We start from the raw sequence: 21,904 nt of genomic DNA, 5'->3' as shown, positions 1-21,904 counted from the left end.
TCACACATATCGCTGGACCTTTCAGCCACTAACTATTAATGCCGGAAAAACACATTAAAAATAGGATGAATGGTTTCTTATGAGGTTGTTTCCACCACTGTGTCCTAAAATGTTATCACTGCATTTAAAACTTTAGGAAGCACAGCCTGTTTCTCATGGAATAATATGCACATCAGGACAGTAGACTGCATTGTTAATTAAAGTGCATGGGATGCATGGAAAATGTGTTTCACAACTTTTTGCAGTTCATAAGACTGAATAAGTCCTAAAGATTCTGCACAATCATACACAGCAGTAAGATGGCTCTGTGACAGGTTAATAAGAGTTCAATGTTCATACTAATGTAAGAATTGTATGTGTGATTGTGCATGTGTTTATTTGTCACCCAAATGTTGGGAAATCTGCATGAGGATGAATGGAATGTTGTCTATCAAGTATGTGCATCAAGTTCCATGAAACAGAAGAATGCCTGCCCTAAATAAGGTGTGTAGTGCGGTTATTTGTCCTTGGACAATTATGTATAAGCCTTTAAATATAATTTTCAGAGACATATTGTTATTCCTTGTCCTTCACACAAAATGCATAGTTATAGACATAGTTATAGACATTACACTACACAGAAATATCTGTCTACTGAACAAAATCACAATAAATCTCATTCTTTATACAACACACAAGAACAAGAATAAGTACTGTATGATTAGCCAGGCACAGAAAATAGGGAGGTTTTCAGGGACACAACTGTTCAGGGGTAAGTCTTAAAAAACCCTGAATTGTCTCCAGAAATTAGGCACCACTGTACAGTATGTAATGAATTAAATATTGTATCACAATACAATGAAATACATGTATTGGCCTGCCTCAATACTCATCAGTGATTTCCCACAGTGTCTGTGACTGGTCTGCTCCTTACAGTCATAGCCAAAAGTTATTATTATTTTTCAAAGTCTGCTGCCTCAGTTTTTATGATGGCAATTTGCATATACTCCAGCATGTCATGAAGAGTGATCAGATGAATTGCAATTAATTTCAAAGTTCCTCTGCCGTGACAATGAACTTTATCTCAAATAACAACTTTTACACTGCATTTCAGCCATGCCACAAAGGAACCAGCTGACATCAGGTCAGTAATTCTATTGTTAACACAGGTGAGAGTGTTGACGAGGACAAGGCTGGAGATCACTCTGTAATGCTAATTGAGTTAGAATAACAGACTGGAAGCTTTAAAAGGAGGGTTGTGCTTGAAATCATTTATCTTCTTCTGTTAACCATGGTTATCTGCAAGGAAACAGTGCAGAGCTTGCTCAGGAATAGCAGCAGGCAGGTGTAAAAAAGCAAAGACTTTTGGAGGATTGTCTGGTGTCAAGAAGGCCAGCAAAGAAGCCATTTCTCTCCAGGAAAAACATCAGGGACATAGTGATGCAGGGATTGAACTGCTGAGGACTGGGGTAAAGTCATTTTCTCTGATGAATCCCCATTAAGATTGTTTGGGGCATCTGGAAAAACGCTTGCTCGGAGAAGGAAAGGTGAGTGCTACCATCAGTCCTGTATCATGCCAATAATAAACCATCCTGAGATCAGTCATGTGTGGGGTTGCTTCTCAGCCAAGGGAGTGGGCTCGCTCACAATTTTGCCTAAGAACACAGCCATGAATAAAGAATGGTACCAAAACATCCTCCAAGAGCAACTTCTTCTCCCAACCATCCAAGAATGGTTTGGTGACAAACAAGGCCTTCTCCAGCATGATGGAGCAACTAAGTGGCTCGGAGATCAAAACATCGAAATTTTGGGTCCTTGGCCAGGAATCTCCACAGATCTTCATTCCATTGAGAACCTGTGGTCAATCCTCAAGAGGTGGGTGGACAAACAAAAACCCACAAATTCTGACAAACTCCAAGCATTGATTAGGCAAGAATGGGCGGCCATCAGTCAGTATGTGGCCCAGAAGTTGATTGACAGCATGCCAGGGTGAATTGCAGAGGTCTTCAAAAAGAAGGGTCAGCACTGCAAATATTGACTTTTTGCATAAACTTAATATAATTGTCAATAAAAGCCTTTGACTCTTATGAAATGCTTGTAATTTTACTTCAGTATACCATAGCAACATCTGACAAAAAGGTCTAAAAACACTGAAGCAGCAAACTTTGTGAAAAATAATATTTGTGTCATTCTGAAAACTTTTGGCAAAGGACTGTATTAGTTGCTCGCTCGTTTACAAATATTCATTGTTAATGTGCCTTTCAGTCTCTAATCCCAGGAAGCCTCTTTCATAATAAGAATGGATGTTTTTTTTATGGTTTTGTTCCTATAATTGTGTCCTAAAATTTGAATGTTGCATTTAAAATTTTATAATGCAGCACACCGTTTTTCTGATGCTTTAACGTGTGCTGGTAGTACAATAGATTATATTGGTAAACATTGAAAGTACGGTAAACTATGCATCACAATACCCCGTCTAAATCGCGCATTAGTTTTCATGCATTTTACCAGTTTTCCAGACATATATTTGAACAAGCTCTAAGGCAGGCCAACTTGTGGCTCTCCAAGGGGTATATTTATTAAACTGCGCGTTTGAAAAAGTGGAGATGTTGCCTATAGCAACCAAACAGATTCTAACTGTCATATTGTAGAATGTAAATGAATGCTAAATAGAATCTGATTGGTTGATATAGGCAACATCTCCACCTTTTCATACCCACAGTTTAGTAAATATACCCCTAGGTGTTGTGAATCTGCAAGTCCCTGCATGCTTTGGCAGCTGTCTGCTATCTACTGGCAAAGCATGCTGGGGCTATAGTTTCACAACACCTGGAGACCCACAGGTTGGCCAGGCCTGCTCTAAGGTGTAGAAGAATTCTGAAAGGTAGTTAGATTCAATTGAATAAATATGCTGTATTTAAAAAGATAATACTTTGTACTTGTGTTTATTAACTTACTTATTACATTGATATTCACGTGCGGCTGTTTGCAAACATGCTATTATTAGAGATCTCTTTTTACATATATTTTACATATTTTCATTTTAAAATACCCATACCCTTGTTACAGAAGAACGTGTGAAATATAATATGTTGATCTTTCAAATGATTCCCTGTGGATTGCATTCATTCACCGGATTCCAGGAAGTGAAGATGACAAACCATAATTGCTCTGACTTCCAGGAATGTAGTAGATGAGGCAGCTGGCTGTTAGCTCACAACATGAAGGTCACCCAGTACAACTCTGTATGGGACCATAATTAACATCTCTAGTTAATGCAGTAATGTAGTACATTGTCACGTGTAAGACAGAAGAAAGTTCTACATACACAGAGCAGCCAAAACATTAAAACCACTGACAAGTGAAGTGAGTAGCATTGATTGCAATGATACTTGTCTAGGGGTGAGATATATTAGACAGCAAGTGAACAGTCAGTAAGGATCTGAGCGACTTTGACAAGTGCTAAATTGTGATGTTTAGACAACTGGGTCAGAGCAACTCCATAACAGCAGGTCTTGTGAAGTGTTCCTAGTATGCAGTGGTTAGTACCTACAAAAAGTGGTCCAAAGAAGGACAACCGGTGAACTAGCGACAGGGTCATGGGCGCCCAATGTTCATTGATGCGTGTGGGGAGCAAAGGCTAGACCCTCTGGTCCAATTCCACAGAAAAGCTGCTGTAGCACAAATCGCTGAATAAGTTAATGCAGGTTATGATAGAAAGGTGTCAGAACACACAGTGTATCATGGCTCTGTATGGGACTACGTAGCCGCAGACTGGCCAAAGTGCCCATGCTGATCCCTGTCCAGCGCCCAAAGCTCCTACAATGGCCACGTGAGCGCCATAATTGGCCCATTGAGCAATGAGAGAAGGTGGCTGGGTCTGATGAATCACTTTTTTTTTATACATCATGTGGTCGGCTGGGTGCGTGTATCTGGGGAAGAGATGGCACCAGGATGCACTATGGAAAGAAGGGAAAGCTGCTGGAGGCAGTGTGATGCTATGGGCAATGTTCTGCTGGGAGTCCTGACATTCCTGGATGTTAGTTTGACGATTCCCACCTACCTAAGCATTATTGCAGACCAAGTACATCTGTCACGTTAATAGTACTGAAGAGGCCACTGACTGGTATTGACGCAACTAGATTGAGAGGCGCAGAGTCTAACACACCCCCAGTATTCACCAGGGACCCCCACAAGGAGGTATGGGTTTGGCTGCGTAAGGTGTGCAGGTTGCGGTTCTCTCAACTAGTCACCAGTGCAGTGGACCGCACACAGGAGAGCAGATTGTGGGTGCAAAACAGCCGAGACGAGGTACACAAGGGATTACCAAGGAGAATGATCAGAGGAAGCCGAGGTCAGGAACTTGCTGGACAAAAGGTACTGAATTACAAAGCAAAGGGATAGTAAGGAAACAAGCCAAAAGTCAGCAATGGGAATGAAAACAGGAACAGGACACTGGAGAACCAATACACTGGCACCAGATTGTTGGGAGGAGGTGCCAGATATACCCTACAGTGTCCCCTGATAGGTAGAGGTAGATTTCGGTGGTCAGATGAACCTGACCGCTGACATATCGGAGTAGAGTGGCGTCCCATTGCCTAGTAACAGGACGCGATTCGGCAGAAGGACAGGCGACCATCCCCGGCACATATGCACAGTGCGGGTACGGTACCTGACAACGTCTCTTAAAGGCAACGGTATTCCTTGATTGCAGTAGCCTCTTTCAGCAGGATAATGCGCCCTGCCACAGTGCAAAAATTGTTCAGTAATGGTTTGAGGAACATGAGAAAAAGTTCAAGGTGTTGACTTGGCCTCCAAATTTCCCAAATCTCAATCTGATTGAGCATCTGTGGGATGTGATGGAAAAACAAGTCCAAGCCATGGAGGCCCACCTTGCAATTTACAGAACTTAAAGGATCTAATGCTAACGTCTTGGTGCCAGATACCACAGAACACCTTAAGAGATCTTGTAGAGTCCATGTCTTGACGGGTCAGAGCTGTTTAGATGGTACGAGGGGCAGGTGGTTTTAATGTTGTGGCTGATCAGTCTATGTGGCTTAATAAAGTAAATTGTTTGACCCTTGCACTTTCGTTCAGTGGGATTGTTACAACTTTATTGTATACATTGTATATCCATTTCAAATTTAGTTTAAGAAAGAAAACATCTTTCGTACACTAACAATGGGGACAAAGAAGAAAAAAATATGCCCCTACAGTACCTTTCATTTACCGCAAATCAGCCTATTTGTCCATCTCACCCATATATTGGTGAAAATCTAAAATCAATATAGGGGAAAGGAAATAAGTGACTAGTGCTAAAGGTCCAGCTGGAAATGTGCACTTTGGGTAGAGAAGATACATCCTTCATTAGTTATAACTTTTTTCTTTCTTTCCATCAAAAGACAGGTCCATCAAGCCTCCTCTATGACTTAAATTAATCATGTGATTAAAGAGACATCAGGGGCTAAATGTATCAAGTTCCGATTTTGCAAATCCAGCGATTTTCTCGGGAGAGTTGAAACCCGCAGATGTATGAAGCAGAGATTTCATGTAAAATCGCCAGAGTTGTGCTTCTGTCAAAATTGCTATTTCCAAAATCGATAGAGATCAAACTCCCGACTGTTTGCCACTGCAGCTATACAAGTCTCAAATGTATGAAGCTGCGATTAAGCAAACTCAGGAGAGTTTGCTTTCAAACACGCCAGATACAACACGCTGCTTTCTAGCAGCGTGTTGTATAAACACATCACTGTTACACTGTTCTGCAATAGAGCCGGAGGTCCCAGCATCTGTAAAAACTGTAAAAAAATAGATGAAAGTTTTTTTTAAAAGAAAACGTGGGCCCCCCCCCCCCCTCTATTCACTATTAACCCTAGTGCTGCCAGCCTACTGCTGGTTCTGTGACAATCGGGGAAAAATTTAGCGTGGGGTCCCACGCTTTTCACAGAACCAGCACTAGGCAAACCAGCCGGGGTTGGTGGCACTATAGCAAGGGGGCACGCGGCAGGGGTCCCCCTGCCATAATGACAGCCAACCCCAGGCTGTTCAGCGCTAGGCTGGATTCCCTAGGAAGTGGGGTCCGCTGAAAAAAAACCAGCGGGCCCCCCCCTCTAGGGACACCCAGCCCAGTGCTGAAAGCACTAGGGCTCTTCCTACATCCCTGGATGGTGGGTGTAGAGTAATAACGGTGATTAAAGTATAAAAAACAAACAGGCGCCATTTTGTTTTGTGGAACTACAAGTCCCAGCCAGCCAGGTGTCACAAATAGTGTGGGCATGCTGCTACTTGTATAACTACAAGCACCAGCATACTCATGGCAGCCAGGGCATGTTGCCACTTGGAGAACCACAAGTGCCAACATGCCCTGACACCCAGGGCTGGCTGTGACCTGTAGTTCCACAAAAAAAAATGTTAAATAAACCACCACACCCTTGTTAAAACCACATACATTTAATAAAAATAATAAACCCACAATCAAGTAAACACCCTCATTTATACCATTTATTTTTATTAAAAATAATAAATGCCTTATACTCACCACAGATGTTTTTATCTGTCGTCAGCAGCTTTTAATCCTAAAATGGCTGTCAACCAAGTCCCAATTAAATTTGTATCCAAAGTCCAGCTTGATAAAGTCCAAAATAAATTTGTAATTCCCAAAATCCGGCTTGCAAAGTCCAAAAAGAATTTGTAGATCCAAAGTCCCTGCTTGAAATGTCCCAACAGTATTTGTATCCAAAAGTCCCTACTTGTAATATCTTTTTTTCTTCTGGGCAAAAAGCCCCCCTTGTTGCTTGGAGTCTTCTTGTCTTCAGCCAGGAGGGCCCCATATTTGTAAGATCCACGCTTCTTCATTCTTGATTGAAGAAAAAAAAAAGAGCAGAGCCGCCACAAACAGCTTCTACACAGTAGAAGCTACGTTACGCAGTGAGCTTAGCTCATTGCGCTAGGTCTATTTATAGTATTAGGGGATAGATCCTTCTCTATGCGACATTTATGATGAATTGAAAGGGAGACAGATGGGTGAGAGAATGTCAGGGGGAGCAGTAATCAAGGCAGGAGATGAACAGACTATGGATAAGGATTTTTGTTGCATGTTGGGTAAGAAAAGGGCATACCATAGCACTATTTTGAAGGTGGTAGCGACAAGACTGCGAGAAAGATTTAATGTGAGAAGTAAAGCAGAGGGTGACACCAAGGCAGCGGGCTTGTGAGGAAAATGTGGAGATGTTGGTAATGGAGGTGTAAGGGGGGTGGTGACTCTGGGAGGAGAGAAGATGATAAGCACTGTTTTGGACATGTTGAACTTTATGCAGCATTGGGACATCCATATGGCAATAGCAGAGAGACAGTTGGTCTCACGAAAAAAGAGCCTTGCGGGACCAAACAGATAGTGGATGGAAACATTACAGGCACTAAAGGAGCAGTTTAATAGGTAGGGTGTGAACCAGGAGAGAACTGTGTAATAAAGGACAATGAACTGAAGGGTATGCAGGAGAAGAGGGCGATCAACAGTCTTGAATGCAGTATAGAGGTCCAGGAGGATCAGTATAGAGAAGTGACCCTCAGACTAAGCTGTAAGTAGATCGTTAACACTTATGGGACTAATTTTAGTGGAATGTTAGGGTCTAAAGAAGCCTGACTGCAGAGAGTCCAGTAGGAAATGTGAGGATGGAAAGCAGCAGTTGCACACAAGATTCTCACACAGCTTGGAGGCCGAGGAGAGGAGAGAAAAAGTGCAGTAGTGGGAGAGAGAGACTGGATCTAGAGATTGTTTCTTTAGTATTGGTGAGGTGAGCACATGTTTAAAGGTGGATGTAAATGTACCAGTGGAGAGAGACAAACTCTCTCCACTGCTTGAGAGGGAGCCGATAAGTTAAGAGTTAATTGAGTTGAAGGGGAAATTCGTAGGTAAGATGAATGCATTACATTTTGATTTAACAATAAATAGACAGAAATATAAGAAACCATGTCTGTGAATCTTATAAAAATCACAGTAATTTTACTAACAAATCAAAGCACAAAATACTACAGTGGCACACATTTAAAATACAAGTTTACTAATTCCCATTGACTCAAGACTCCTTGAGAGCAGCAATATTTTTTTTATTTCTGAGATTCAGAGCTTTCTAGATAATAGGATTCTGCATAAGACATCCCATACATGTATTCAAAATTGAGCATCACAATTTTTAGATGACATGATATATACTGTGTAATGTGTATATCCTTATAAAATACATTCAGTCATTCCCCTATAGGTTGGGTCTGCTGCATTGATTGCACGACTGTGGAAAGTACATTTTTTGGAAATGTGAACAATGTTTTTGTTGGAAGAGCAAGTCTCTATAACGAAAAGCAAATATAGAGAAAAGTTATATGCTGAGTAAGGCAGCCATTGTGTATAGGACAAGTCTCTGTCATTATTTTTGTTATTTACACAGGGGATGAAGGTATGGAAATTAAGAAGCAGATCACTGGAATGAGGAGACTGCTTAATGACAGCACTGGGCGAGTTTACCAACGTGTTGGCAAAGATGGTGAGAAACTGAAAGAAGAAATGCAAGAGCTGGATATGAGTTGGACTGAGAGTCTGAGTACCCCGCGTGCTGCTGAAAATCCCATTCACCCAGCTCAAGCTCCGTGGAATAATGTGCCAATCCAAGCCAGTGACTTTTCAGGACAATATGGAACCCGTTCAAAAACTGTGCAGAATCATCTTAAAAGTCCTGGCTCCAATGGTAAGTTATGCTTCCTCTGTGGGCATGTTATCGAATATATAGTCTTCAGATATAGATATATTTGCATACGATTTTAAATTAAAGAGGCAGTTTTCAGTAAAATGCAGCCTATGTGAAAATTGCTCCAACATCCTCATTTGCAATATTTATAAAATCCCTTTCTAATTTTGAATTAACAAAGTAGTGAAGAACTGTCTAGTTATATGTATTCACTATTAAAATATGAAGGTCTTATAGTGCAGTCCTCAGGAGCATGTGTTTGCAGTCTGCATAGACTGCATCATGCAACATTTAAGAGAGCTGGGGCTAGATTTACTAAGCTGCAGATTTGAAAAAGTGGGGATGTTGCCTATAGCAACCAATCAGATTCTAGCTGTCATTTTGTAGAAGGTTCTAAATAAATGAAACCTCGAATCTGATTGGTTGCTATAGGCAACATCCCCACTTTTTCAAACCCGCAGCTTAGTAAATCTAGCCCCTAGTGTGTGAAGCTTGTACTCCCAAAACATTATGGGCCTCATTTAGAATTGAAGGCAAATCTAGCTAAGGGTGTGCCCATGGTATGACCATGTTGCCATACAAGGGGTGCAAATTATTATTTTTCCTGTATGCATAGAAATACTGCCTGCAACTGCATGTTACACATAAATACTGGACAGTTTTATTTTTACACTGAGATTTAGAATTGTTCTACAACGCAACCCTTTCCCAACTCTAAATCTGTCCTCATATTTTATATCTGCCCCACTCCCTGCTGTGGAACATGGTATTTGCCAAGATGCAAAATTGCACTTTCTAGATGAATTTATTCCTAACTCTAAATTAATTTTGTACCAGATTAACAGAAACATGTTTTCTAGGTTTTCTATTATAACTCAAAATAACTTGCAAAATCTCTCTGCGAGGGAGACTGGTATGGCTCCCACTGCAAGTTACAGTTTCTCCGCTTAAATGCTTATGTATTTCAAAACTTAGGGCTATATTTACTAAACTGCGGGTTTGAAAAAGTGGAGATGTTCCCTAAAACAACCAATCAGATTCTAGTTATCATTTATTTAGTGCATTCTACAAAATGACAGCTAGAATCTGATTGGTTGCTAGAGGCAACATCTCTACTTTTTCAAACCCACAGTTGAGTAAATATACCCCTAAGCTTGTTCTAGAGGAGTGGGTCACCTGATGTCTGGGTCAGAGCTGTCCCTCCATGTACAGGATGGCACATAAGGAGGTGAGGTGGCTTTGTGCTGTGAACAAGCATGCTGACAAGATGTGTGTTCCAATGCCTCTCTGCTCACTACAACATAGGTTATCAGACTGTAGTTGCAATGGTAGTAAAATTACATTTCACAATCGTCAAATCTTTAATAACGAACAGAAAAGGGTATTTATGTTAACAAAAACACATATTTTCCATGTGATTGCAGCTTTAAGTATTTAATTATGTATGATTACATGTCTTCTAAAGCAGAATTAAATGTCATAGTCATTTATGCCTTCATGTAAACTGATGCAGTCACCCTGTATTAGCGCCTCCTACCAGCTAAGCTGTTGCCTCAACATTCCTGGTGTCCCTCCAACGCCTTTGTTATCTTTTGAAAAGATGAACAGTATCTCCAAAAAAAAAGGAAAAAAAAAAGTTTACTCTTTTTTGTGAATTGTGTTTTCCCTCTTTTGTCTCATAAGCTTGTGGTAGTGGCGTGTCACACACATTGTACCGTTTCCTTCTATACCACTCGGCTACTAGATGTACAGTTCAGTTCATGACTTTTGTGTCAGTTTTAGCTGTAAATGCACCTGTATGGTACCTGAGATATCTAAAATTACATCTGTAATAATCATTTTCTGTCTTTTATCAGTTCACAGGTGTATGTCATTTGTAAGTGCAATAATTAAAAACATCTTTACTAAGGCAAATTGTGATTTAACAGGTGAAATGCGATTGGTTAATACTGTGTCAGAACCGAAGTGCTGCACGTGTAATTGCCAGCCCACTCTGCAGGCCATCCTTCAGGAGCTAAAAGCAATGAGGAAGTTCATGCAAGTGCAGGCAGGTACTGTATGTGACACCATTTACATAACACGGTTATTGTTTTCTATTCATACTAGTCCACAAGTTCCAACACAGGGACTTCAATGTCTGTCACCTCACCTTATAATTAATTATATTTGGAGTTACAGGTAATCACATACTTGCCAACTCTCCCAGAATGTCCGTGAGACTCACAAAATGCGGGTTGGTTTCACGGACTTCCGGGAGAGCAGGCAAGTATCCCGCATCCTGCAACTGCCAAGCCTAAATGAAACGATTTGCTGTGAATCGCATCATTTTGGCCCCGTCCCTGCGACAAAACAGCATTTCCATCACTGGGGGCGGGGCCAAAATGACGCGCTTGACCGCCCCACTCCCGCACTACACTTGCCGAAAGTAGGCAAGTATGGGTAATCAGCATTGAATCATGAACCCATTTAATTCTTAGCTTTTTGCTTATTTTCCTTCAGACTCTTGTCTGTAGTGTAAGCTAATTCACTTGTCATATTAGTAAAGACAATACACATCTACATGTCAAGTGTATATCTAAATATTCCCTGCACACATTGGTGGGAGCCATTTTGTGGGCTGTACCATTATTTATCAGAATGCAGCTTATCCATTCACTGCGGCACAAACTGGGTAAGACGTAAGTTGTTTTACTGCAAAGATATCACCATCAAATTGACTAAAAATACTTCAAGTTTAATGCAAGAAAATCTCAAATATGTCAAAAATTGTGGCAGTATGTTTTGCAGTAATAGTAAAATCATGCACATGTGAAAATTTTCTGCAGTCTGATATTCCATGAGAAATATGTGGTGGGAAATATCTGCCAACCAGCAAGAGATAGCAAATATAAAACATGTCTCAAAATAGAAATAAAAGCAGGAATCATAAATTTGCATATATATATGTAAGCTACCCCACATTTGCAAGGTGCTTCTGCTTTTTTGCTGGTTGGCATATGGTTCCTGTTTTATGGGCAGTTATCATGAGAGATTATATTTGAATAATAAAAATGTAATCTATTGGATATCAGCTACTCTGTATTCATTCTTTGAGAGGATCCAAGCCTTTGGCCATAAAGGGTTTGTCCTACTAAGCCATATGGGCAGCACGGTGGCTAAGTGGTTAGCACTTCTGCCTCACAGCAATGGGGTGAATTCAATTCCCGATCATGGCCTTATCTGTGGGGAGTTTTTATGTTTTTCCCGTGTTTGCATGGGTTTCCTCCGGGTGCTCTGGTTTCCTCCCACACTCCAAAGTGGCCTAAATTCTTCCAGTCTTCCAATCTGGAATATTGTAAGGTTTACATTTATTGTTATAATGTATCTTGATTTTAGGCAGAAGTGTGACCCTTAGTCTACAAAACTTAGAGGTTATTATTATTATTACTTTACCATTTTAGTGCTACTAATTTGTATAATTTAAAAGGTTGTGCTGTTTGTTATAAATATATGCACATAGGTTTAAAATAGGTTTAAAACACAGAGAGGCTGCAGTTTAATGGGTCTCTCCATAAATCTGTAGCCACTAAAAAAGTCTAGGGATGGTGGTGCATTTGGTCTGCATTCCACTATGGATAGAAAGCAAGATTTACTTACACGTTTCTAAAATGTATAGTGCTATAACAAGAGAGACGCAATTTGCTCTTCCTTTCTATACATCGGTGATTCTAAAATCTGTCCTCAGCCTTCACCTGCAGTCCATGTTTGGTGGACCCAAGAGCACAGACAAATATATCAAAGTTGCAGATCTAGGGCCTGATGCAGGGTTGTACATAACTTGGACATGATTTATGGCCCAAAAATATCATACTGCAGCTCATATGAGTTCGACGCACCGCAAGGTGCATTTAGCTCTGCATTTGTAGCTTATGCGCCAGCTTTGCAGCAGACGTACATACACCCACACACATACACAGAACCAGGTCATAAGTGCAATGAAACTTTATAAACATTTGTTTTTATAGGGAAAAAATGCTTTTGACTTCATGTAGGCTTCATATAATAAAGTAGATATAACCTTCCTTCTCGCATACAAATGAAAGTAAAATAAATACACACGCAAAATCCTATAATATATGCACACATAATGAATAAAGCACCCAGCAGCTTCAGAGGTGAAACCACAATCAGCCAATCAGAAGTAGTTAGTTAGTGCTGGTGATCGTCATTGGAAATATTATGGCTGTAAAAGACATATCTGCATTCGGGTTCTTAATTCCAAGAACAGAACCTTACTGCATTGGCCTACATTACAATTTCCTCCCCCATCACACCTCTTTAGGCACAAGTATGGGTGCAGGCAACTTTGCATAGGTGTAGATATTTTTTTTTGTGGGCATGCACAGCGCAAGTCACGAAATATAAGCTACACAAACAGGCGTATTTTCCTATGTGCATGAGGCCATAGTGATTAATCCATGATGTTCCAGTGAGAAGATCCACAAACATGCACTGAGAGTGAAAACAGAGGATGTATTTGGCAAACCCTTCTATAGCTCCGGTGTACAACTTAATTGTATGCATAAGTGCCATTGAGCAGCACTGCTGAGTGTGTTGTGCTGTAATCCATTTCTTGAGAATTTACCATAACTGTAATGACTTGGATACAACAATATTTTTTGGTATTATTTCAGTTGTACTCTGTACAAATGTAGCAAGACAAGCCTCTGGCATTGCCAAGATTTCACAACCACAAACAGGGTAGAAACTCACAAGTGAGACCGACAAAAAGAACATGTCTATATTGGTTACACAGTTTCATCATATGTTAGACCAATGGTTGCCAACATGATAGATTTTAGGGGCCGCACATGCAGCCCCCATCTCCTAGAAAAGGCAGCACAGTACATTTTGGCTATGTTCACATATGTGTTTACCCACAGTATGTTAATCATAGATATATGGGTATGGGCAGCACAGTGGCCTAGTGGTTAGCACTTCTGCCTCACAGCACTGGGGTCATGAGTTCGATTCCCGACCATGGCCTTATCTGCGTGGAGTTTGTATGTTCTCCCTGTGTTTGTGTGGGTTTTCTCCTGGTGCTCTGGTTTCCTCTCACACTCCAAAAACATATTAGTAGGTTAATTGGCTGCTATCATAATTGATCCTAGTCTCTGTGTATGTGTGTGTGTGTTTGTGTATGTTAGGGAATTTAGACTGTAGACTGTCTCTGTGTGTGTGTATGCATATGTTAGGGAATTTAGACTGCAGACTCTCTCTGTCTATCTGTGTGTATGTGTTGTTAGGGAATTTAGACTGTAAGCCCCATTGGGGCAGGGACTGATGTGAATATGTTCTCTGTACAGCGCTGCGGAATTAGTGGCACTATATAAATAACTGATAATAATAATAAACATATTGTGCTTAAACTAGAGCAATAACAAAGCAGCTACAGGAAACACTGTGTCAATCATCACAACTCCAATCAGTGTTTTATTTGTGGTCATAGTCAAAATATAACTACATTTTATAATGAACTGTGTTTAAAGAATGACTAATAACAATATTATTTTCCTTGCAATTAGCTGCAAACTATGGTGTATTTGAAACTAAAGGCAGCATCTGCATAATTATCGCCTCCAAGCAATTCACTGCCTGACAGTTCTCATATTTTTATTATTCCTTGGAACTGGCAGAGCTGACTTTATTCTGTTACCACTTCCTCCATGCCTGGGGCCAGGTAAAGTACTGGTGGGCTACATGCGACCCTAGGGACACTAGTCAGACACCAGGGTCTTACACTTTTTTGTGGACTCCCAGTGTGCCTGTGTGACAAGTTCTACAAACTTTAGACTTGGGCTATGTGAGCATAGCTGACGTGCTTGTGTCTTTACTTGACCTATTAATGAGATTTATATGTTAATGCTTGTTGAAGTACATAAAATGGATTTGTCATCATGATACAGCACAATTATCACCTTGACATAAACTGTTGTTTCATACGATTTATACTCCCAGATTTAAGATATATTTTAGAGGCTAGTCATTTTCTGGACTGTATAGTAGATTAAAAATGAACAATGAACCATACAATCACCGTAGAGTGCTCACTGCCTTCCAGCATTTTCCCAAGATGCTCAGCAGACACATAACTGTAGAACCTGATTTATGCTGTGGTCGGCCACACTGTTCCTGCCGTATATGGCGGTCACCATCATTGTTAAATTAAATGTATTTTATTGTTTACATAAATACATTTATGCAATTACCTCATCTTATTGTTGTTACTTCATACTGGTTTACTCTGCATTAACGTGTGTGTCACGCTTTAAGTTATATTACATCCATATACAGTGATTGGTCAGAGCAGTGCTGTGCCATACATCTTCAGCACTTCTTAGTATTCTACTTCAGCACCTTTATATTTCATTTTTAATTCTAATATGATGAGCCAGAGGTCATAACTGTAGCCATTTACTGTCTGAGTAAAGCACTGAGGAGCATTCTGCTGCTATATAAATAAATGTTCATTCAATTTTAATTAATTACAATACAATTAGTGCTTATGAGTGTTTTGACAAAATAGCCAGGAGTTTGCTGTCATATTTGTGCAATTTTCCCAGTGCATCATTCTGTAGGTCAGAGTACAGGTACTGTGCTACAGTTTGTACAGTGACTTGTAGCGTTTAAAAGAAGAGAGGAATGTTGTGTTTCTAAAACTAAAGGGACACAATTTTCCTTTGCACGATTCATTCCTGAGAATAATGGTGGTGTTATATAGTTTCTATTCTTAGCAGATAAATGTCATCTAGTCTATATGTGGGTCCATATGTTCTGTGAGTATAGAACCATAGAGGGGCATCTTAGTAGTGCTGTGTGCCCCCATTGTATTTTTTTAGAATACTGTGATTGCTAGAATGGCATAAAACATGGAGTTTACAGTCGGGAGTTGTCCTGCTCCTTTTATTTACTGCTGGATCTGCCTCCAAAGTTATTTTGTGCTCAGTGATTTTACAGATGGTTCATTTTGTCATTGAAATAACATAATCTGTCTCCAAACATCAGATTTAAATGTACTCACCCCTGCATACTATAGCTCATATCCTGTTTATGTTGCAATTAACCTATTATCATTATTCACAACACTACACCTTGCTCATTTCATTCAGTTGACTCATATTTGGGTTCATTGGTCTGATGACTCCTGCAGATTTAACCTCTTCACTAGTGGAATAAAACTGAAGTCCTTCAGGTTAGAACTTACAACATCAAACTTTAAAAAGTGACAACAGATGGGCAATACATACTGCATGAAGATGCTCAGGTTAAAATCTAATTTGATTCCTCCTAAAATGTACCCATAAGTAGACTTGTATCACATAGCAGGTACTAGTAGGAAGTTCCTTGATCCTTCCTGTAGTCACAAGGGGCCTGATTCATTAAGGATCTTAACTTGAGAAACTTCTTATTTCAGTCTCCTGGACAAAAAAAAACATGTTACAATGCAAGGGGTGCAAATTAGTATTCTGTTTTGCACATAAGTTAAATACTGACTATTTTTTCATGTAGCACACAAATATCAACTTTAAATTTCAGTGTACAAATAAGCTATCAAGTATTTGTGTGCTACATGAAAAAATAGTCAGTATTTAACTTATAAGCAAAACAGAATACTAATTTGCACCCCTTGCATTGTAACATGGTTTTGTCCAGGAGACTGGAATAAGAAGTTTCTCAAGTTAAGATCCTTAATGAATCAGGCCCAAGTTCTTTAAGTTCCCCAGCAAGGTTTGGACAGGTACTTTTTAGTGGCCAGTAGAAGTCCTGCACACAGCCAGTCACAAAATGCCTACACTCCAATTTCTAAATATACCACCATGCACAGTTGTAGCCCTCTAATAGCTCCTGACTAGGTCAGGTTTTTTTTTTGGCTTACGTGGACTGATTAGTGACTTTATGATCTGGTTTGACTCTTCTGTTTGAATGTTCATTAGACATGTTGTTAGTTCTTTCCACCTCAATCAGATTACTTGTATTTTCTGTCAAACAATCTAAAGAACAGTGATTTTCAAAATATAGCTGATTCCCTCATTCTTGGGTGCAATTCAGAAAGAATATTTCACTTAATGGTTTGGTGTAAATTTCCTCAAATGTCAACAAGTAAAGATCTGTTTTGACTTGTCTTTATGATGCTGTTATACACATTATATGTGCCAAGTATAACTAAGCTTTTGTCTGACTGCAAGTTACCGTTCTGTTACTCTCGCATTATATTGGTATATTAGAGGGACATTATTTCCTTTTTAATACATTTTGTCCACTAAACAAAGCATTTGTCCATGTACCGGAAAAGAAGTGTATAATTTGTGCTTATTGTACTCTAAACCATTTCACAGACAATATAGAATATATAGATGCCAACATGCTACTTACACACATGTTGTGTGTTGAACCATATTCATAAGAATACAACATATTAATTAATTGACATCACTGAGACACCTATTCTGATTGAATAAATAATTATATATCTGCAAGGATGCATGGCCAGTTCTTAGTATTTGCAAGTAGGCAACTGCAAGTTTTAACTTAATGGAAGATGTTTCTTTGATCCTTGAACTGCACAAGCCCAATGTTGTGTAAGAAACTTTGTGCATATTTTCTTTTCTATTATTATTATTATTATTAGAGTATCCTGCAGATAAAATTGTGGCTTTTATTTCATTTTCTATTTATTTATGTTTATATAGTTGCACAAAGCCGACAACAGCTTCCCCAGTCATGCATTTGCTCCCAGAAGACTATTCTGTCAAGAAAAAAAATAGTGAAGAAAAAAATAATTCCAAAAACTACGAGCGTGACCCCGGTACACAGTGCGCACAATGCGAGTGTGAGAGAACACAAGCCGCTGGTGCTTCCAGACAGGTCCTCCAGCCTGTCATCACAAACCGAGCATGTCAAGAAAGAGGAGGTTCATGTGCCAGGATTCGGTATTGTTGTCAACTCAACATCCTCCGATGTAAGTTGTAATACAAAGGTTAATTAGCTGCTTTAGCTTTGAGCAGTGTAATGAGTTTCATATGACTCCTCATTACACCAAAGCTAAAACGTTAGCATTCGTCCTTTGCAGATTGTTTTCTTATCCAGAAACACTTTGGCTATTCAACTCCTGCAATATGAAGTCATATTCATTTATAACAAACCACTTAACGTCATGGTGCATTGTCTTCATTAAACAAAAGCCTTATAGAAATATTATAACTTCTTTCCAGTGACATTGTAAAACATGTTTTATTTTCTTACACCAACTGTTTAAAGGACAAGTAGTAAATATCTAAATTGATTAGATTTTCTGCCAACTTCATAGTCAGCGTCAGACTATGGTGTGTAGGCCCACCGCTAAATACAGTTACAAGGGCACAAGTTTATACCGCAATATATATTCCTCTTTTCTTGTTTGATGATTTTAAAATTACAGAGGGCTATAAATGGGCTATGGTTACTCTGTATTCAAGGTGCCATCCACTGGGTTGACCCCCTTCAGATAGGAATGTTTTGAAGATAGGGGAGAATTCATTACCATGGAGGGCAGCAGCTAAGTGGTTGTGATCATCGCTCACTTCTTTTCAAAGCACTCCTGGCCAAATGCCTTTCAAGTGAAGAGGTTGGCATGTAGCGCCACTTAGGTACACAAACATTTGGAACATGTTATATGTATCCAAGTAGGCGTGACATGCACTGGAGGATCCTTTGGTAATTTGACCAGCTCAAGAATGTTTGTAGTCATACCTGTTCTTGTGTGATGTGACATAAGACTATGCAATCACATCAGTACAAAAATGTATTATTTATTCCTTCTACTCTCAAGTGGAAATGGGGGTGTGGGGCAATACTATTACTATTACTAAAGCTTTCCATGAATTTTTTTTGTAGAAAACAACAATTTAAAAAGGTGGCACATCATACAAAAACAATGAATACATTGAATCTGATCATTTTATCTAATTATTAATATTTTTATTACATGCAAAGTACTTTTAAATGCTTTGTAAAGTTAAAGATGGAGTTGATTTGGAGCAGGGCCATCTTTACCATTGGGCACAATGGGCAGCTGCCCGGGGGGCCCCACGGGCAAGGGGGCCCCATAGGCACGGCTCTTAATGAGAATAAATAATCCTGCAAAAGAAACCTTCAAGGGTCACTGAGCAAGTACATCTATCTATCTCTATATATCTATATCTGTATCTGTATACATCTATATATCTATATCTATATCTAGGGGCCCCGGTGCACTGCTTTGCCCAGGGGCCCATAATGTTGTTAAGATGGCCTTGATTTGGAGAGAGAAAAACTGTTTAGCCAGCCAATCTTACCTGTGAAAAGATGTTAATGTCTGACCTGAGATACACAATGCAACAACTCACTGCCTTGATGTCCTCTTGATGTCAATATTTGTGTTGGTTTGGTAGCCAGATGTGCAATTGGCGGAAGGGTTTGATGTCTTCATGCCGAAATCCCAACTGGACTCCATACTGTCCAATTATAAGAGGTCAGGGAGCCTGCTCTTCAGGAAACTGGTGTGTGCTTTTTTCGACGATAAAACTTTGGCGACATCGCTACCCAATGGAAAACGGAAGCGTGGATTAAACGACAACAGGCAAGGATTGGATCAAAACATTGTAGGAGCAATAAAAGGTATACATTATTTATAATACATGCAATGTTTCCTGAGTAATATAATGTGTGCTGTTCTTTATATGTATATATACATTTAATTATGTAATATTATAGGATGTGCAGCGCTTTACTTATTTACAGGTTTTCTGTACACAAGGTAATATGCAAATCTGGGAAATAAACACATGTGAATTGACAGGTACATTGATTGGCAATTGAAGGCACATAAGGATGAGGTGTCTGTCCAAATGAGCTTGGGCCCTTTTTGTCTGAGAGCAGTTCTAATGGGTTCTAAAATATATAACTCTCTTCTGAAATGTAGCAAAGTTATGGCAACAATTCCACTAAACATGGTGAGCCTGATTCATTAAAGCAGCAAAAGGAACGTATTGTGCTCTTTTTTTCATACGCACGTCCGCATTCACCTACAAGATCCGAAGAAACGTCTCTTGTTGATTCCTTGAGGAGATAAATGAGCCCTATAGGTTCCTTATAAGGCCTATATATGTCATTGACACATATTATCTGGTTGCTTCCTCCAGAGGTTACAATATATATAAAGAGGTCTTCACAAACATGTTTTATGGACGGTATTGCTTTTAATCCAGATGGCGAGTTGCTGGAATCCATGTTGTTAATTCAGATATTAGGATACATGAATAACATATTAATTCTATAATTATTCTGATTAGGCTATAATCATGACACTTTTAATTTCTCTTAGGATTGCAGTCTAGCAACTGGTTTAAGTTCATTCTCAACAGTAGGGTTCACTTGAAATATCACTTTAGGATCAGTGGTGGAGGTGGGGTGTATACAGTGGTATGTCATACCGCCACTTCTACTTCCTTCATTGTAAAACTATCAAATTCCATTCACTTATATTTTCCATGCCGCCACTTTTAAATTTCCACTTCAAACACTGATAACGCTGGCTACATTATTGCATCGCTCATGATTGTGCAGTTATAGCTAGTTTCAGTCGTCTTTCATGACTTTTCTGACAGCTGTGGTGCTTTTTATATTTTAATGGTTACAAATAGGTGATAGAGTAATATAGAAAGAAGGCAGTGTAGCTTTAGGCATCTAGGCAAGTTGTTTAAAAATGGACTTATTTAAGGATAAGTTGTTTTTCGTTTTTCAATAGTGTGATATTGACAGAGAGATCATAGAATAACGTGTGTATTGGATATCTGTTCTGTGCAGTTCACATCACAGCCAGTATCTATGTGCACTCTGCTTTGTCTATGTTCTCTTGTATTAGCAGGTTCATATGGGGAGTACAGACACATCTCCTCTGCAAAGTGATTGAGCTCTCACTTACCATTTAGTATATGCAGCAAATTGAGGAGCTATGCACAGATATTATTAATGCAGTTATCCTACACACCCATATTCCCAGAAATGGTAAATCTCAGCCATTTCACAGAAGAGATCATTTCCAGCAATCTATTGTCCTTTCTTACAAAGTTGCCTGTGTTTTTCTTGTTATCAGTTTTCACAGAAAAATATTGTTCTGCTAACAATGTGGAAAAGGTTCCTGGCCCAAGACACTGGGTACAAATCCTTCAGGATCAAATCAAGCTCGCCAGGAGAAGATTAAAAAGAGGCAGTGACCAAGGTGAGCAAATATTCCACTTCTAAGTACTATGTTTCTCCAAACCTTGCTGCTAAGTGTCAGTTTCCCTATCCCCCACATTACAGAACTATCCCTCACTTTCCTGTAGGTTGCATGTAACAGTACAACAATAGTTTAAATATTTACTAATAAATAGAAGAAAAAATGAAGTAATTTAATTATAATTTTTAATTATTTTATTTCAGCAATATTCCTACATTATAATGTACTGTGCAGCAATTGTTGTTGTCTTTGTAGAAAAAAAATGAATTCAATAATATAAGGGATAACAAACACTTTATACTATATTTCTGATGGAAAAAGATACTGTAAGTTCAGTATTACCCCATATTTCTACTGCAGTAAAACGCTGGGCTAACAGTTTTTTTAAAAGGTATTAATTAATGATTTTCTCCCCTCTTCTATCATTACTTGGTTATAGCAATTACTACTAGTTGACAGTGGCCAATGTAAATCTAATATATACTTAAATGGTAAAGAATAGTATATCAGTTATAGTTGCTGTGACATTACTGGCTATACCACTGTGTATGAATTTTTCAGTCTGCAGTCTGTACAGAGCATTTTAGTTATCTAGGACACTGGGATGCCAAATGCACAAGTTCTGATTTCTGAATTGTTCTAGATGCAAGATAGAGAAGCACCACCCTCCTAAGCAATGCACGCTTTCTCTAAAGGATAGATAAAAAATACATTCTGGACATATTATTTCGCTTAATAAATTATATGGATTTTACATTTTTATACTATATAATTAATAATGTCAATAAGTAGCTTTACTGGTTTTTCCTTGGTAAGGAAGATATTTCAAACATACACGTAGCACAAAAGAAGACTCTCAAAGGGTTGTACAAGTGTTATGACATGTGTATATAAAGGTCACAGAGCC

At 39.2% G+C, this 21,904-nt stretch overlaps 1 protein-coding gene across 3 annotated transcripts in view; it reads left to right on the top strand.

The window, feature by feature from the left end:
• Positions 1-21,904, top strand: part of BEND7 (BEN domain containing 7) — a 52,089-nt gene that overhangs the window by 25,396 nt on the left and 4,789 nt on the right. Inside the window, exons 3-7 of one of the 3 annotated variants that reach the window (XM_075208661.1) lie at positions 8,424-8,720; positions 10,649-10,771; positions 17,450-17,718; positions 19,169-19,394; positions 20,872-20,997. In XM_075208661.1, the coding sequence (XP_075064762.1) occupies positions 8,424-8,720; positions 10,649-10,771; positions 17,450-17,718; positions 19,169-19,394; positions 20,872-20,997 (1,041 nt within the window). Of the gene's footprint in view, positions 1-8,423; positions 8,721-10,648; positions 10,772-17,449; positions 17,719-19,168; positions 19,395-20,871; positions 20,998-21,904 lie in introns of those variants that run through there. The other 2 variants (XM_075208663.1, XM_075208662.1) reach the window with 2 other exon arrangements.

The sequence above is a fragment of the Mixophyes fleayi genome, chromosome 4 (genome assembly GCF_038048845.1).
Source record: "Mixophyes fleayi isolate aMixFle1 chromosome 4, aMixFle1.hap1, whole genome shotgun sequence".
NCBI lineage: Eukaryota > Metazoa > Chordata > Amphibia > Anura > Limnodynastidae > Mixophyes > Mixophyes fleayi.
This window is presented reverse-complemented; position numbering and strand designations above follow the sequence as displayed.